At 34.1% G+C, this 19,460-nt stretch overlaps 1 protein-coding gene across 4 annotated transcripts in view; it reads right to left on the bottom strand.

The window, feature by feature from the left end:
- Positions 1 to 19,460, bottom strand: part of DMD (dystrophin) — a 1,192,425-nt gene that overhangs the window by 251,466 nt on the left and 921,499 nt on the right. For all 4 annotated transcript variants that reach the window (XM_086608718.1, XM_086608727.1, XM_086608735.1 and 1 more), the window contains one exon: positions 2,161 to 2,350. In XM_086608718.1, the coding sequence (XP_086464844.1) occupies positions 2,161 to 2,350 (190 nt within the window). The remainder of the gene's footprint in view (positions 1 to 2,160; positions 2,351 to 19,460) is intronic.

Raw genomic sequence — 19,460 nt, 5'->3', positions numbered from 1 at the left:
TATTGTTTAACTATGTGCCACATGCAGTATTCTTTGACAAATTTCAGTGAAAAAATCCTGGGATTAAATTCATTTATATGAAATGTCACATACGATTATTGCTAAAAAGACAAACCGGAGGAGTAATTAACACAGTTGAGAGTTCATATCACTAGAAGTATGAAAGCAGAAAGCAAAATTAATTATTTTCATCTCCCTCATATGGTTACTTATCAAACCAAGCCTCATGGGGACACATGATGTATTTCAACTAGACAACAAAAAGCAGCACATAATTACACAACTCCTTGGAGTAACTGGTTTGTATCCTTGAAAATTCTCTAGAAAGTATTCTAACTGTGTGAATCACCTCAACTATTACACTGCTGTCAGTTCAGAGAAATGATGCATGCAAATACATGCTTATATAAACAAACAGCGTGTTTATAATGCAACGGTTTAATATAATTCATCATCAGGTAATTAGAATGTGCAGTTATGTAAGTTTCACCCTTCTTCTGCTACTGAAAGAACTGTTAAGTACTAGGGGAAGATTTATCTTTATTTGTGACGTTCGAGCTAACGGTTTCAGAATATAAAAAGCAAAATAAACACCTAAAAATGTGAGATTTTCGTAGACAAGCAACTTCTGCTGTATAAAACACTTTCTGCACAGCAAGACAGTATTTTCCTAGTTGCTTAAAAAAAAAAATAAACTAAGGCTTGAGAGTGTAAAGCAGAAAACTACTGGATCACTAAAGGCAAGACAAACATTTTTAGTGACGAGATAAAACTGCTACTGAACTCAGAAATTTAGGTTTTTCATTATTTGTGCAGAGAATTTTTTATCAAAATATTGCTTTATACTTATTGCCTAAAAATAGCAGATTAAAACAAAATCGTATCTATTTTCATAATATCTAAGTCCATGCAACTGCATAAAGAACAACACAAAGACTGCAGATCTAAGTCATTAGGATATTTTCTACATTGAGGTAGGGCTTGTGGTCATACTACTTATACTGGATGTTGAAACACATACTAAGAATACAAACTATATTGGAATGTGTCTATTGGAATGTGCAGAGAATTTAGCAGCAGTTCAGTCAAATAATTAAACCCCTGCATTAATACAGCATTGCCAAAAGAAGGTAGTAATATTTCTATCCAATGCACTTACTGTGCATAATCACTTCTAACTAAAACTGTTCACAGTGTGTTTTTTATGAATAAATTAAAGAGCCTTCAGTGCCTGGAATTTCCAGTTTTGAACTTCCTGTCAACATGAAAGTCATGTACTATCAAGCAATATTGGAAGAAAGGGCACTGCCTTCCAAACGGACAACCAAGCTCATATTTAAGAAATCTAAGACTTGATACAGGTACATGTGTATTCCTCTCAATAACTGTAGTGAATAAAGCACAATGAAATTATAACAATGTACTTCAGCAGTACCCTCTCTAATTCTTTTTCATCTCATGAAGATTCTCTGGAACACCACATACAACATTCTTTCTCTTTTTTAAAATTTTTTGTTTCCAGAGGAAAACAACTGTCTGAAAACTGTCCAGTCATTAACTATGAAAATTTTAATCATTATCTACTTTTATTATCTCAACAAAACATGTTGACAATAATCAGCCAAATACCAAATTGATATTTTTTGTGTGTTTGAAAGTGATGAAGGAAAACTAACTCTGTTAAGCTACAGAATATAAACTTGATGCAATATATATAGCTCCTTATTTATATTTATATAAATATCATCTATTTATTTATATAAGTATATAAATATATTTATATAAATATTGGAAATGCTTAATAAACTCTCATTTCTGTCAAGAGCTCAACTCAAGACTGTATCTTGGTAAAGTAATTCATTTTTATGTGATAAAAAAATTCTAAACACTCATTTCAGCAAAGTTTCCTTTCTGTACATTTTAAAGCTGTACCTCAAGATACTTTTTCAAATGCATCATATTCTGAAAGATGTCAGACAGAATCATGATGTGACTCATGTTAGATCCCTGCACCAATTTCCAAAGCAACACTTAAAGGTTAGTAGAAGAAGCAGTTCTCTTTTCCAAAATAATTTCAGTTTTGTTGAGTAGCTGCATACAGGAAAAAAAGCCACCACTTTGGATACCTGACATGTCTCTGAACTGAAGCGCTTGACTTACCTGCCACTGTTTCATGAGCTCCCGAACCATTTTGGCATCCTCTAGTATCTTTTCTTTGTGTGTAGCATCCTGCAGGACATTTGCAGTTGTTTCAGCTTCTGTAAGCCAAGCAAGGAACTTTTCAAGATCCAGGTAGAATTGCTGCAACATTTTTAGGGCCGATTCCAGTGCAGCTTCACGCTCAGAAACCCTGCGCAAGTACAAATAGTCAAATGCAGCACTTTCAGGAAGAAATAAAATCGTAATAATTACATCTTCACAAAGATACACTATAGATTTTTCATGTACCAATCAAGGTAAGATGGCAGATACATTAGCTACAGAACTTGCTCTGTGTGTTTGCCAGGTAGGGTTCCCTTTTTATCTTCTTCTCCCGAGAAGTAGTAACTGGAATTCATCTGGTAAAAAATTAAGAAAAAATACTTCTTTGAAAGTATTATGCTGGAAACATGCACAATTGAAAAAAGAATTTTAAAAAATCAGAAGTAATCTCCTGATTCTTTTTAATCAAAGATTCTTTTCTTATTTGTCATTAGTACTACAGTGGGAAAATTTGTTTATTTTTAGAAATCACAAAATAGTTCCAGCATAATAGCTAAATAATGTTTTTAAGCTCATAAAATATATAGTAAAGTAATTTGATAATTTATGTTACTTCAAGTGGAATGAATGCAGTTTAATGCACATCTATGTTTAGTCTACAAGTCTGTGGTGATCTGGATATCTCTAAATACATTTCCTGTCCAGTTTATAGGGTTTTTTTTTATAGTTATTTAGACAGAGACTAAGATACTAGATTTCAGAAGATATAATTTCCCAAGTTGTAATTTATCATAACTTTAACAGAGGAGGTTATGAAATTTCTAAGTGCTAATCTCTACTTCAAATCCTGTTTGCTGTCATGAAGAGGTTGTACTCCTCCATAAGTAACGATATAATTCTAAAACATAGTACAGTAGATGAAGTGAGAAAAGAAACAAAAAATTAACACAAGTTTTACTAAGTGGCACTGACTTAAGTTTTTCAACAAGCATATACATAAATTGCAGCAGAGGACAGTAAGAACAGAAAAATTTAGTCTGTACAGGCAAGGACAACTATTTCAGAAAAAAAAAAAATAATCTTCCTTAAATGTCAAAGCTCACAACAGCTACCATATTTCTATCATATTTTTAATCCTTTAATGTCTTATTTGCTTTTCCCAATCATTTTGTGAAAAAAGGAATTTATTCTTGAATCTTTTTCTGATTCAAAAACTGAGAAAGCTATTGAATGCTTCACTACAAAGTAATCCACCAATTTTTTAAAACTTAAAAATGCACTGGATTTTTATCTCATAGGCACCTGTTGCCATCTACAAGACTTTTCCACATCATGGCGCTGCTTAGCCTATATTAGAATGAGTCCCCAGGGGCCTCTTAGGAGGAGAGTGAGACATACTTGGCTTCAGAACAGTGAACATGATCTCCATTCCAACTTTACTCTACACAGACATGAACATGGCTTGTAGTTAGGCCACTTTTCAGATTTAAAACATCTGCAATTAAAATATTTGCTGCTCTTTGGTTAAACTAAAAAATAATTACATAGATATCACATCTAAATATACTAACAATGCACTTTAAATCAGTATAAACTTAGAAAAAAGACAATAAGAAACAAAATCTTTTGCCTGGAGAATACTGTATTGACTTACTTATCACTTTTAGCTCAAAAATAGTATCACATTCATTTGATAGAACTTAGAATTAGAATAAAGCTACATAACTAAAAATATTTTATCCAGTTCTTTAGAACACGATTCTATTGTCAGATATACTTTATAGCATGAATCTAATTCAATTTTCAGTGTGCAACATGATAGCTAATATCAGTGCCTTTGCGGAATCAGGTATAACTTTCTTCACATGCAGTTCGTCAAAACATTAAAGGCACATTTTTAACTACAATCCATCTGAATTCCTATAAATACATAGCAATGTTCCAATTACAACATATTGCAAATACACGAGATTAAAAAGAAGAAAAAACAAAGTCTTAAATCTATTTGTGTATATTTAACTTTTTGTACGGTGTCCTGAGAAGCAGGAGTCAAAGCTACATTCATCCACTTGTGTAAATACCTAGTACGTTTTTAATCTATAAAAAATAACAGATCTGAATAAAAAACACAGATCTGAAAAATATATTCAAAGGGAGAGCTATTAGAAGTATTACTCAAAATCAGAATATATGTTTTAGAGAAACTTTAAGATTACACAAAAAAAATAGAAGTATTTTATTGATCTGGGTAAAGAATGACGTTTTAGTTACGAAGAATCTTCTGGCACTTCTATCCTACGATGCACGGAAATCTTACAGCACATAATTCTTTCGGCCTACAGAAATGTGTTACTTACCTACAAGCATACTAATACACTCATCAGAAAATATCTAGTACTTTGCGTTTTACATTTGGATACATCTAACATGTAATAAACATTCAACTACATTGACAGCTCTGCAGCGTATCAATAAGCTTCACTACTTTGCTTTCTAATTACTTCAAAATTATAAGGTTAGAATATAGAAAAGAATGTCTAAAAATGAAGAATAAAAGTGAATATCAAATCTAGCGTGTGATAAGATAAATGGCATGAAATTGTAGGAGAGAAAAAAACACATGTATTGAACAAGAAATTATTGCACAAAACCAAAATAAAGATGCTTTCTTTTTAGTCTATATCATCCAAATATGTTTAATTCCACAGTGAGTGCAAGCTGCAAGAAAAAACATGAAGTAAGCAGAAATATACTTTATTGTAAATGGAAAACTGTACAGTAGGAACACTACAAAATATTGCTGAATTTCTAAAAGATGATCATAACAAAAAATATTTTTAATGGAATTATCCCGTTTTGCTCTGTTCTGTAGGGATATTAAAAATATAACCAAAAGTTTCTCATTCATGGGAGAAATACTAAAGATGGGATGCATCTTATTTTCATCTAGACACTTAGAATTTAGGCAACTACACTCCCTCTGCAAAAGATGGAGATATGTATTTCTGAAATTTAATTCCTCCTCCCTTGCCTGTACACATCTGTTGAACCAGATGCAAAGTCAAAGTCAATTTTTTTTCTCTTGTCTATAATGGTAAGTTATCTAAAGCTTTTAAGTTAGCTAAAACTTTCTTCCAGAGTCTAAGGCCTATATTCTATAGTGCCAGTTAAAATTATTAATATATGCTACTAAATGATCAATCTGCAGACTAACTATGGAATGGCTGATACACATTAAGTGTGGAAAATTATGTTGAGACAGCATTTTAAGTAATGTAATGCTTTCATGTGGTTTTCTGGATCTCAACCACCTCGACACCTCACTCAGGGACACAGTATTTTTCCAGTAAAATTTTTGCTTAAAGAGTCCTTTTAGTTCAATCATCCTGATAGAGGTTACTAGCTTTTCCTTCCTGTAGAGCATTGGCATATGTATATGGATCTGAATTATCTGAGTGATCTTTATAGAATCATAGAATGGTTAGGGTTGGAAGGGACCTTAAAGATCATCTAGTTCCAACCCCCCTGCCATGGGCAGAGAAATCCGCCACTACACCAGGTTGCCCAAAGCCTCATCTAACCTGGCCTTGAACACTTCCAGGGATGGGGCATCCACAACTTCTCTGGGCAACCTGTCATGCTTATGTCCTACTATCAGTATTTTGTCTGGCTTATTGGAAAGCAATCTTTACCCAACTACTCTTAAAGTAATGGAGATTGCTCACCTGTGTGCAACTCTCCCTCTGAAATTATTTCTATGTTGCAAATGATCCGAAAGCCTCAAAGCACAACTAAAAGTAGAGCTACAATATCAGCATCTGAACCACTCCAGAGATCAGCATTCAGATGTAGCTGACATTCATCCTCAGGCCCTTATCCACCCATTATTCTGAGTGAGGAACCAGGAAAGCTTTGCTGTGCTGGTACAGAATTTTGTACTTGAAAGGCAGGCTTTCAGGTTTTTTCACTCATTTTGTGCTTTAATCCTGTCTTGTAAGGCAACAATAACTTTCTAAGATTCCTTGCCTGATCTTTATCACTGTGAATATCTTCCTGAAGACAGCTGATGTGGAGAAGTGAAAAAAAAGAAAGATTTCATTTCAGAAGAGGAAAGGTCTTTGAAAAACAAGTGGAGCCCAATGGGAATGCACAGGTAGTGTCCTGCTGATTCAGGCATATGAACTGGCTGAAAGCTGACTCTCAGTGTCTTCAGATAAGCTGAAGGGCATCTCTGCCTTGCCTACACTATCCATATTGATTACGTATGAATAACCAGTGAAATGATTTTAAATTCCAGGTGTAATTGTGCATACAGAGAGAATAAGTACAACAGCTGCTGCAAAATAAACACACAAAGGCAGTTCTCTGTTGATTCTCTTTACTTCTGCAAGAAAGAAGAATAAAAGCCCTTAATACCTTTGTCCTCTGATTTGAACTCAGACTATCTGTCTCGATACGGACACAGTATCGTTCTTCCCATGATAATCATGCACAGTTTCCTAAATGATGACAGTCTCTTCAGATACTATAACTAATACATCCTAAATAATCTCCTGATCACACTAATAAGCCCAAATAATTTCTCCTTTCTTAAAAATCTGTTGACACAAAGGGGGAAGGGAAAGAGCAGTTATTCACTCTGCTAAGCAAGATGCAATTGTTTTTCCTGACAGGTTTTTCTATTGTAAAACTCTGCAAAATCAAAAAATATGTTATATTGCAAGATGTTTCTGGTGTTTATGTATTTAGGAAAATGGATGCAGTAAGAGAGAAAATATTTATTTTGCTATTGTTCATTGGCTGGCTGTATGCAAATAACAGAAATCGTCAACCTCCCCAGCATTTTCCTTTGAACTGCTCTCTTAATTACTAAAGACACTAAAGAAATTTAAAAACTTTTTTTTTTTTAATTTAAACTGTGTGTTCCTTACTGTTCTTTATTAAAGCACCATCAAAATTAAGTGATAAATAAGAAAAAAAAGAAAAAATTATGTTTATCTATGAAGTTTCAGACCAACCTTGGTTATTAATCCCCGTCTTTTCTACACCATCATTCATCAGACTGAGAAAGGTTGTTAAAGGTAAAAGAAATATCCCACCCTGGGACACAAAATCACATACATAGATTTCTGCATAGGACTTTAAATAACCTATTTTTAAATAAGCACCTGCCAACATCAGCACAGAGGATCTGTGTTGTCATAGAGAAAAATTCCTTGTCAAACTTTTTAAAAATAATTTTTATCTCTCCTTACACTGTGTTCACTTATGGGATCCCATATTCCCAACATGCCTTTTCATGGAAGGGCAAACAGACAGAATAAGAGGGGTTTTATTTTTTCTAATGGGCTTTCCTTGCTCTGATTGCTTTTGTCTCCTTTTCCTTTCTTGCCTTGATATAGGTCCAGAATATATAAAAACATAACAGCAGTGTACATTTTCCCTATGTTTATCATAATCTAATCATAGATTGTTACACATCGTAAACTACAGAAAAACCAAGTGGATCATTGTATCCCTTTGTAATTAAAACTAATTACAGGTTATCATTTATGTTATTGAAAACATTTTATTTCCACTTGGGATTTTTAATCTCCAGATAAATTTTCATTGAAATCAATCACTTTCCAGAGAAAAGATTTTAAACACTACCAGGTTAAAGAAAAGGGAATCTGAACAACAGACAACAATCACAGACATATGAAGTATCATTAAAAGTGACTTGTAGATATGGAATAATGTTCCAATGGACTCACGCAAGAGGCTTTTTAAAATATTCTTTAGTCAAAACTTAAAGGAAACATCTTAAAAAACAAACCAAACAGGAAAACCCCAAACAAAAAAAACCAACCCAAAACAACAAACAACCCGGCAAGTGCCACCTCTCCCTCTCCCTCAATTGTCTGAACACATGGAACAGATTCCAGTCTCACCCTCATATCATTCAAGTAATGTGACAATAGAACATGAGAAGATAATATTTAATGATTCTGGTATTCCCGTTAAAGAGAGACGTCAGAAAAAGAAGAAATCCTAAACCAAAAACTAAAATCAAACAGATAAACCTTATTCTAACAAAAGAAGCAAAAGATGATTTTTCTGCTTAAATCTTCTTCACACTTCACAGTTTATAATACGTAAAATTAAGTTTTTCCCTGTGTTCCAAAATATATCATTCTTTTGAGATTCCAAGGCAGTCAACTGTGCCATCTAATAAACAGCATATTAATTACTCAGATATAATTTATTAAGATAAAATCTTTGCTTTCTAAGACAGTGATGTGTAATTAAAACTGATTATGAAAATAATTGTGTTCTAAAGGCACTTGTTTTCTTACCCTTAATCACTGTTGAAACAACTAAATTTAATAAGCCTATGAAATGCACTGATGACATTACATGAAATCAATTAGGGCTCACAAAGGATACTATTAAACTGTTAGTGTAGTTTTCATTTAAAACTGCAACCTCCGAGGGCTGTGCTCGGTGGCATAGCAGTGATTTGCTGCCATGCAAAAGAAAGAAGCCACGGTTTCCAGACTGGAAAACTTCTTTGGCAGCAGTTACAGTTCTTGTTGTACTATGTATCATCTCAAGTTAAGTAAGAGTAACACTGAATAAACGCTTAGACAAACACACACATTTTTTTTTTACCCCCCTCTAAAACATGTATCTTAAGTAGTACTCGCGTTACACAAAGATGCTGACAGATCAGATTGACTCAAAATATTTTAAAACAACTATTCCAATATGTCAATATATTTTAAGAAGCATACAACTGCTAAAACAAAAGAAGGATGACAGCCAACGTCCAGCTCTATAATATTCAGCTCAGAAGCAGCTGGTAACCAAAATTGGTTAGCATCTGAGTAAGAAGGAGAGATGGCAGACTGCCTGCTGTTTCTTATATCTGTATAATCTACCACAGTAATATTAGCTGTAAAGAACTGCTCTGTATTTTATATAGTTATTCTTTACTTTACTATTCAAGAGGTTTCAGACGCCTACAGAAACCTGAAATACAGAATAAGTTCTCCACTATAAGAAGATAATGTGATTAAAATACATCTTCTGCAGAAAGATTGTAAAACAATAGGAACTAGAACTAGAGGTAATATGAGAATATAGAGCAATACTAAGAAATTATTATTATGGAGTTTCAACAACATTGGGAAGAAACTATAACTCTAGTTCTGTTCTTCTGGATCATTGAAATATAAATAAATAAATAATGACATTCCAGAGCTATTCCTATTCAGCAAATTCAGACAATGTTCAACTCGCACTCATTTCAACAGAACTCAGTATGTGTTTGATGTCAAAGCCTGACAGAGAAAATCTTTACTTCACTGAGATAAATGGAGAACTTTCAACTGACTTCAAAGCAAACAAGATGTTCTGTAATAGTTGTACCTGAATTCTTTTTTGGACAAATTTCAAAGATAAAAATTCTTAGCAAAAGAAAATGCAACCCTTCAAACAACAATGCTGGACAATTTAACAGAGTGGAGACAGGCATAAACACATCAAAATACTAAGACTGGGAGTGAGGACGTCTGACTATTTTGCTACAAGAGACATGAACAGAGTGGATATAATTGAAATTGTGTGCTCACATGCAATTCAGGCAGACTCATCCTTATCTAACTCTTAAACAGTGCATGATTTGCAATGTTATCTTCATCTTCAATAAACTTTAAAATAATTATCAGATATTTAAATTAAAAAGACACTTGATTGGAGTTGTGACTTATCATTTTGTATTCACTGTCACACAAGTATTCTCTGTATATTCTAGCTAACTTATCCAAGGTCTGGGGATATGCATTTCTTCTCCTTAGCATATGTATACTTGTTCTCAAATCACTTTCCATGTTTTAGTCATGGAAATGAATGGATTAACAGATGCATTCAGCGGTTTAACTGATAATTCAGCTTTAGTTCAGCTCATGCAAAGAAATCCATCAGGTACACCGTAAGGTCCTTAAGGGAAACATACCTCTATATTTTCTGTTATTTAACCAAAAGATACTTTTAAAATGGTCTTGTATAAACAGATGTGTTAACGAACACTGAATTGACTTGTATGTGGCAACACAATGAGATTTTGGAACATCAAGGTTCTTCGATCCATTTTGCAGATGGAACTAAGCTGACCTTTTAAAATAATGCATTTCCACTTAGCTGCTGTTATTTCTGAAGAGGAGGTCTAAATCTAAATAAAAGCCTGATTAAAAACAACTTGAACTCTTGTCAGCTCAAGGCTCACATTCATGATTGTATTTGACACAATAATCATCATCATATCTTAAGACAGAATTCTGGTTGGCAGTCCTTGACTTAGTTCTGCTTTTTCCAATTAAGTGAAAAATTGCATTGCAGCTCATCTTCTAGGAAATATGTTCGCATTTATAGTCTTTCACAGGTGAAAGGGCATGTCAATACATTCTAAAATGCTAAATTGATAGCTATTTTCTTTTTCATGTACCCATCTCTGCGAAATAGGATTTGTGAAAGTAAATAAATAAGTAGCATACATACTGAAATGATCTTGCAAGAAATAACTCTTATTCATCACATGGCGGGGTAAAAGTCTCCAAGACTGTGAATACATAACTATAGACATTTTTCTAGGATGAATATGTTTGAAGAGAAAATTTCCAAAAAATTCTAACCTCTACTTTTCCTGTCTATTTAGTAACAAGAAAAGAATGTGACTTTTGGTTATGGCATGGCTAAAGAAACAATATTAACTTCTGATTCGGAGAGAAATCAATAGGAAGCATGAAAAGACATCAACAAACAGTTGCTCATTTCCATAGATTTGGTCACAGAACAGTTGAGCTTGGAAGGGACCTTTGGAGGTCATCTTGTCCAACATCCCCTGCTCAAGCAGAGTTCCTAGAGCCAGTTACCATGACCATGTACAGACAGCTTCTGAGTACCTCCATGGACAGAGACTCCAAAGCCTCCCTGGGCAGCCTGTGCCAGCACCCAGTCAACCTCACAGAGAAAAAGTGTTTCCAGATTTTCAGAGGGAGTCTCCTGTGTTTCGGTTTGTGCCCATTACCTCCTGTCCTGTCACTGGGCACCACTGGAAAGAGCATGACTCTGTCTTCTTCACACCCTTCAGAGTCATGGGGGCATCCCATCAGTGGCCTTGGACTTATATATGCCCAGTTTGCTCAGGCCCTTCACTTCAAGAAGGCAAAAGCCAGCAAATAAAACGGGTCATATTTCACAGTGAGTTATGTGCCACTTACCTAGGTTCACAGAAGGCACACCCCAAACCCAGCACACTGTTGACCATCTAAGAAGAACACAGGGGATGTGATGACAAATCATTAGGCAATGTCTCCTGTGCTCTATGTTATCTCCAGGAATTCCTATGGATGAAACACTTAGATACAAACATCTTGGTGCCGAGATGCTGGACAGACAGCTGGCACAAACACATCCAAGAGTACGTAGGTATATGAAACTGTTTAAAATAAAAATCACCTTCTCATCCCATAAGATCTGGCATTAAGCTCTGTTACACTGTCACTATAGCATTGCATTATGATTTCCTACAAGAATATCCGAATCGGTAAATGTTTCCTTGTATCACGTTTTCCTCTTTGTTCAGAGAAGTCATGGCTCAGGTTTTCTAACAAGGTATACAAGAAGAGTGCACAAAGCTTGAGATGGAAAAGTTTCTGTTTTGTCAGAGATCTGTATGCATAAAGTTGACTACAGATGTGAAACCCACTCTATATCCACAACAGAAATCGCAAGAAAAAGTAGCAGGGGATGTTATTGATGTAGATCATGCAGGCAATGTCCTGTTATTTGGCTTGGATGTTATTTTTTCAGTTGGTAGTCATCTTAATTTTTCAAGCTATATTCTAGTACTACAAAGAGTTACTAGAAATTAGATTAGAACAATTATGTTAAGAGTTCATGGGAGGAAAAATAATGTAAACCACTATCAGACAGACAGGTTATCTCAGAAGAATCCTAAGAAAGCAAAACATAAAAACTTCCAAGTTTCTTAATCTCAAGTATAAACACTGGAGATGACTGCCTTGTGTTGCAATTGACAAAAATTAAGCCCAACTGATATTAACACATATATTAGGTATGCATAGGTGGACTACATATAACTCATCAACCTTCTTATCAAAAATGCAAACAAGTAAGCATATAACTGATTAGTAAAAAAACCCCAACTGTCGCATAACTTGATCTCCTTCATTCCATTCTGCTCATACTGCGTGAGAGTCATGTACAAGACTGAGTATAAATTAGTCATAAAAATATTATACAGAAACATAGTATTAGAATAGTCTTTCTCTCAAATTCCATGTTTTGCAGTAGTCACAGATCTCTAATTTCCATACCTTACTGAGTGATTTATATATACTGTACAATCTCTCTTTATCTAAAGGATACAAATACTCAACAGTGAAGGAAATAGATATTTTTAAATCCACATAGCATTACCATGACACATTGTTTTTACAGGTCTTTAATATATTTACATGCTATTTTAATTTCTTATATTAACTTTTGTAATTCTTTCTTGATTATCTGTACTTCTGATCTAAAAAGGCCGTCATCTGCTATTCAACATAATTTCTCAATTACGTGAAATTGTTAAATATTTTTAATGACGACTGTACATTCAAATCTGATCTGATCTCTATATGACTTTTTAATGTTCCACAGCTTATTCAGAATAACAATTTGAACAAGAGCAGCTTATTTATCTTACTAATTTTAGTAGTCTCAAATAGCAAGTAGTGACATTATTTGAGTAAATTTAATATGACTAGTTCATTTCACTCAGCCTGAGCAAAACACATTATACATGTAGTAAACAACTGATGACACCACATGAACATGTAATTATGTTCAAAAATCTTCAATATTTATGACTAGGTAAATGTTGCCCCTCCATAATCAGATTTTACCCAAACATACACCCAGACGTAGAAACCAGCTATAAAGACTATATATACATTTATACAAATACTGAAGTGTTGTATTTTCTTCAGAAACAGAAATGAAGCTCTCTATGGGGAATGGGTACTCAGTAAGATTTCTTCTTTCATTTGTGAATATCATTCTACTTTTCTTTAATAAGTGTATTATGGACCAATAAAAACCTGTGTCCTTGAGAAAAACACATTTGCCATTTTTTTTAAGAATGAATTGAAACAAAAAATGAAAACTAACAATAAAGCAATTTAATCTATTTACTATCCACAAGTTAAACCCCTATACAAGGAACTATTGAGGAACCATAGCAGGATGCAAAGTTTTCTTACAGAAACCTCTTGAATGCAAAAAAACTGAGATTAAGAACATATAATGTAGTCAATGTAAATAACATTCAACCCTGAGCATTAGAAGCCTGTCTCAAAGAAGCAGGACTAGGTGTTATTCAGTGCATTAATTAACCATTGGGGAAAGGGTGTAAAGAGCAAGATGGCAAATTTATTTAGATTTGTCAAACCCAGGAAGGACTGTGAATAATTCCAGATGGAACAAATCATCAGGACTGATAGCCGAAATAGTCAATATAGATGTGTCCAATATACCAGACACTACAAGAAAGATTTTAAACTCAGTGTACACTGCTGGGTTCTGAACTAGCTGTAGCCTTGAAGGAATTTAGTATTTAAAACCAAGACCAACAGCTTAATGATGATGTCAATACAAACTAGCATTTGAAAGATTACAAGTGGGGGAAAAAAAAAAGAAAAAAGGAAAAAAAATAAAGGAATAAATATTACGTCCATCTTTAACTCACTCTCCTGATGCTGGATTAGGTACCAGTGTGAAGGAGAGTAACAGCAGACATAAAATGACTAACGCAGTGACATGATGTGAAAACCAATTTAGTCAAAGCAAAATTTAATAAAAATGTTCCATGCCTCTGGTTTTGTTTTCCCCAGTATGAAAAGAAGTAACAGTGACAAGTATCCACAGCTCCAAGGGGTCAGCGCAGTATAAAAAGGAAGGGTGTCACCAAAGGCAGATCTGAGCAATGGTTTCTCAGTGCCATCTTATTTGGACAAGTCTATTCTGCTGGTGTTCTCACAGGATCAAAGAGAGAGGACAGCTCTGGAAGAATTGCCTCCCATCCCTCGGATTAAAACCACACTGCAAAACTTACAGGTTAACTACAACAAAATTAAATCTACCCTCTTGGAATTAGTAAAGGTATGTGGTTCATAACAGAGCAATTGACATTATTAGTAATTAATTAACATAGCTGAAGTATCAACCTCAGACATGCTCTAAGCATCAAGAACATATGGAAATTTCTGAATTGTTTACCATTTTGATAAAAAACATCATCATCTCTTTCAGATTTCAAAACAAAAAAATAATCAAAACCAGGATATATAAGTCATAGTTTAGGGTACAGAAAATGCATCCAAGTTAGATTTAAAAAAACCACAACTAAATTAGACTGATGTCTAACTTGACATAAATTTTAAAAAAAAATAAAGCATATAAATAATAAGAAAGAAAAAGAAAATAAGAAAAATGAAAAAGAAAGCATAAGATACTAATAAGATAAAATGCAGAAAATGGGAAATGGGTGTTGCAAGCTTGGCACTTTAGATAAATTCAAGAATTTTTTTTTTAACCATATACTGTGTCAAATGAACAAATGGAAACCCAAAATTTGCAGCACATTTTAAAAGGATAAAAATAATACTTCTTTCTTTCTTTACCAGCAAAAAGTGGACCTGTATAATTCACTGCCACAAGGCACTGTTGTGCTTAAGCGGCTATGTATCAGATACACAACCGATTGTATCTTGCACGAAGGAAGAATCTGCAGATATGTCAGCTAGAATGATAATTCCAAGAGCTATTATTTCTTATCATTTGCAGGAGCTAATATTTCTTATAGCTTGCAAAAGATGTAGTGCTTAGTATCTAGGGAAGAGCTCTAAATTTTTTAAATTTGTCAGGAAATGTAGCACAGAACAGTTAAATTTGGGGTATTGGTCAAGATGTGATTGGTACTGGATGTTAAACATGAACATACTGATGCTTTCCTTTTCACAAATTCCTTGCTTGCTTACTGTTTGCCTTTCTATGTACCTATATCAGATAACTTAAAAAAGGTCTGTCCTGAAGATTTACTGGTTTAATCTCACCTTTTCCCAGTGATTTCTCACCACCTTTATTTTAGGACACGCAACAAAATTACATTGCTACTTCTGTTGCTTTCCTATCTGCCCTCAGTATTCCTCAGGTCTTCCCCAGATCTCTGCCTTGGTCAACAAGAGTCACGACCATCAGCCTCTTGTGCCACTGATGCTCATCCAGAATGATAATGACGCATCATCATTTCTCAATTTCTTTGTGAGTTTATATAAAAATGCGGGGTTAAAGTTTCATTCACAGTTAAAAAAACAGCTGCACAACAAAAGGCAAGCACCACTGTTGTCAAATTGACTCATTTGGTGGCAACTTCCAAAGAGAGACTAAAAATTTAATAGTGTGACTGAATTATCCTCTCAGTTTCAAGCACGAGTGACAAGCCAGTGAGGAGGAAGATTACACTGCCTGCATAGCAGCTGATCAGAAGCTAAACAACCAAGAAGCACCAAAGCTTGCAATAGCAAGGAAATGCTGTAAAAAAAAAAAAAAAAATTCCACGGAAAACACCAGGGAAAACAAAGCAAGGCTATCACAAGAATAATAACGCAAACAAAAAATGACAGCCAAGATCGAATTCCTTTTGCTGGCACTCTGCTAGTCCATTGGCTTTATTAATTTCTGTTCAGATGTTTGTTTTAAAGGACATGAAACCTGATAAGAAGTCTATTGAGAGGAAAGGAAAGATATTCATTTGTTGCAATAAGCTTTGGATGAGAGCTATAATCAGTTTTCTACAGTTTGTTAATTTATCTGCAGACTAATAGGAAACAGATTTAAGATTGGACTTTCAGGGCACAGAGCGTTAGCTTCTGTTCTTGTTCAAATAGAGACTAAAACTCTCCAATTACTTCAGAAAATGTCACCTTTAAGAAAAAGAACAACACATTTATCTTTATCTTCTAATGGAATAAGAACAAAAAATAGACATTTCTGTTCTTTCTCTCACAAAATCAGGCTTACTTAGGTCTTCCTTAGTACATTGCTCCTCCTGCAACTCCTGTGGGTGCAAAAGAGTGAGATTTCTCAAATGGAGTGTTTCTTTGAAATGTCCATATTAAATTCTGATTATGATTCAAGTCAGTCCATGAAATCACTCTCCCCTTAGAATTCTGTGCAATAAACTACTTAATGATTTAGTCCAGTTGGATTTCACTATAACATAAGAACTGTTCTCATTTTCATCAGAAAGGAATAAACAACATTTAACACACAGTAAATACGAACAAAGCAGCAGAATTCTATTTCACTCAAGACCGAAGCACAAACCAAGAATGAGAAAAGAAGTGGAAAGAGCAACTTCCTGAGAAGTAACAAATGGTCGTCTAGACTTTTCCTGCTTAGTTTTATTTATTAACTTGCTCTAAGTATTTGAAGCTGAAGGCCTCTCTGAAAAATGCCAGTACTGTCCCCTATTTTAATTGCCTGTAATGAAATCATTAACATTAGATTACAGTTAGCAACCATAACCACTAAAATATGAATTAGTTGAAATCTTTGTGTCTAAAAGACCTCAGCAAGACACTTGTGGGACAGACAAGGTCAAAAACCCCCAATTGATTTAAGAACAACAGTACTTTTCTATTTGAGGTCATTTCTGTTTTTCTGTGGGAGGACTTAGCAGACCTAGAGGTGGTCTACTACCTTTCTGGAAGTGATAAAGGTATTAGCCTATAGATGTACCTATTCAAGTGATAGGAACATTAAATTTGTTTATACTGATATTACGAGTTTTAAGAAACGTATTTCTGAAGTCATAAGAGTCCACAGATCCTTTTAGCCAAGTACTGTATTAATGACTCTGCCCTTTCCTGAAATAACTTAAGAATTCTTCTCTTTTTTTTTAAATCCTAAAAGTTTCTCAAAAATCCTCAGAATATGTTCACAAAGGTGGAAACAATGAATCACACTATATTTTGGGTAACTTTGTTTTTTCAGCTCATCCTACCAGCATTTTGAAAGCATTGCATATCCAAGACTAAACTCTCACAAAGTAAACCACAAATATTCAGTACCCTCAGTTGATTTCTCATCTTGGATCCACATACTAGTATCAGTACTGCACAAAAAGTACAGTCAGCTGAGTGGAGAACAAAGGCGAAAACTAGAACATAGGCAGCTAAGACCACTTTCAAGATCTCCTATTTATAGATGCATGCTCTGGCGTTTTTTCCCTATGTGTGGTTGAAATTTCATCATTCTTAGGGGCAGTAGGAAGAAAAATAACAAAGCAATGTTAATTGATGTCCTTGCTGATAAGCCTGAGATTATATTTTGTACATAAATATTTGTTAGAGAGTGTAGGCAGTTAGTAGAATATTTTTCAAATAGGTAACCTATCTTTTATTTATCATCATAAAACAATCCCTCTCTTCCAAGTGGCCTTTTAGGTGTACCTTTTAATATGGATATGTTAAGGGATGATATTTAACCAAGTAAAACATGAAACAACAAATATCTCAAACTCAGAGCATCTAAAGCTCGCCAGAGTGGCATCTGCACCCTTTTTATAGTCTTTTTTTGAGGTGTGCTATTTTGTTTAAAATAATAGTAACAGAATGGAACAATGAAAACAAAAAATAGTTTAATCCTTTATCTGAAAACAACTCTTAGGAAACTTCAAAGATATCCATATTTTAAACACAAAAGCCTTAACATTCTTGCATCACAACAGCTAATAAAGAGCTTTTCTTTAGAGTTTGTCAATGTTGCTAACTGCTGGAGGGTAACTTCTGAGAAGCATGGAATGCTGTACTGACCACGTGAGACACATTAGTTTCATGAAAATTAAAGGAGTTTTGTACTCTTTTGTCTAATGGGAAAGATGTTAGGACCCCCATATAAAATTCAGACTTTCCAGAAGAGTTCTGGATCAAATAGTTTTTTGAAAACATATTTTTTTTCTCCTCCTATTCAAAAGAATAGTCAAAAGAGCTACATTAGTTTTTCAGAAAAACATGCTGACATATTGCTGACAAAATTAATTGCCCCTTAACATAATCTCGGGTGTGATATCTGAGACTGCAGAGACTCACTTTCATTCAACATTAATAGTTCTACTGACTAAATAAAAGACTTCAGTCTTTATAGAATTAAAACTAAGCAAAGTTCTCAAAGACAGCATGTGACAAACACCTAGACTGAAAATTTACTTTTTTAAATAATAGAGGAAACAAAGATAAGCATGTATTATCAATACCTCTCACAAAACAAAATAATTGCCCTACAATTGCAGTGTTTTCTAGCAGTCTTTGCAATTTTAAATTACTATCTATTGTTAAGCTGGTGTAAATAACGAGCTTCAGCATGACACATTGCTTATAAAAAAGCAGTCACTCTACATATCTGCTTTCTTGAGCTTGGCAAAATTATTTCAAAAAACAATCAATAACTCACCACAACATGACAATAAAAATAAAAGTTATCATATTACGGTTTCTTTAGAGAAAAAAATAGAATAATATTACATTGGAAAATGATATTTGTCCATTGTCTTCATCTGGAGTCTTACATTTGCAATGATTTCTTGCACACATCCACACAAATGCAGCTCTATAGCCAGTACAAGAAGTGCAGGCACAGATGTGTAAACAAGCTTCCTATATAAACAGAGTTCCCATGCCCACTTACATTTTTAATTTAATTGTTTCACTGTGTTCAAAGAAAGTGTGCCTGCTCACAGAACTGTAATAGCTGTTCATATGCATGGAATTATACCGATTTTAGAAACATGGACCAACCTTCAAAGCAATAGAATAATGGAAAGGAAAAGGTCGAATTTGCTTGAAGAACCTAGGAGATGGAAATATTCTTTAAAGTAAAATATATTGTGAATTCTTTCCTTCTTGACTTCAGCAGTCCAAGCCTAAACGAGCAGATAAACTCTTCAGAGATGGCTCCCAGAAAGGTCTAGCTACTGAAACCGACTATGAATCTTCAGTATAACTTAACACACTTCATATTCCTGGCTGTTGCTGATGTGTAAATTCAGTTTTTCTCACCCAGAATGCAATTCAACTGTAACGCAAATGTGATTACTTCCACAAGCACCATAAAGCAAAGCAGCATTAGGACAGGTACAGTATATTAAG

This window comes from Tauraco erythrolophus, chromosome 1, assembly GCF_009769465.1.
Source record: "Tauraco erythrolophus isolate bTauEry1 chromosome 1, bTauEry1.pri, whole genome shotgun sequence".
NCBI classification, from domain to species: Eukaryota; Metazoa; Chordata; class Aves; order Musophagiformes; family Musophagidae; genus Tauraco; species Tauraco erythrolophus.
The sequence above is the reverse complement of the archived record's forward strand: the minus strand, read 5'-3'. Positions and strand labels throughout refer to the sequence as shown.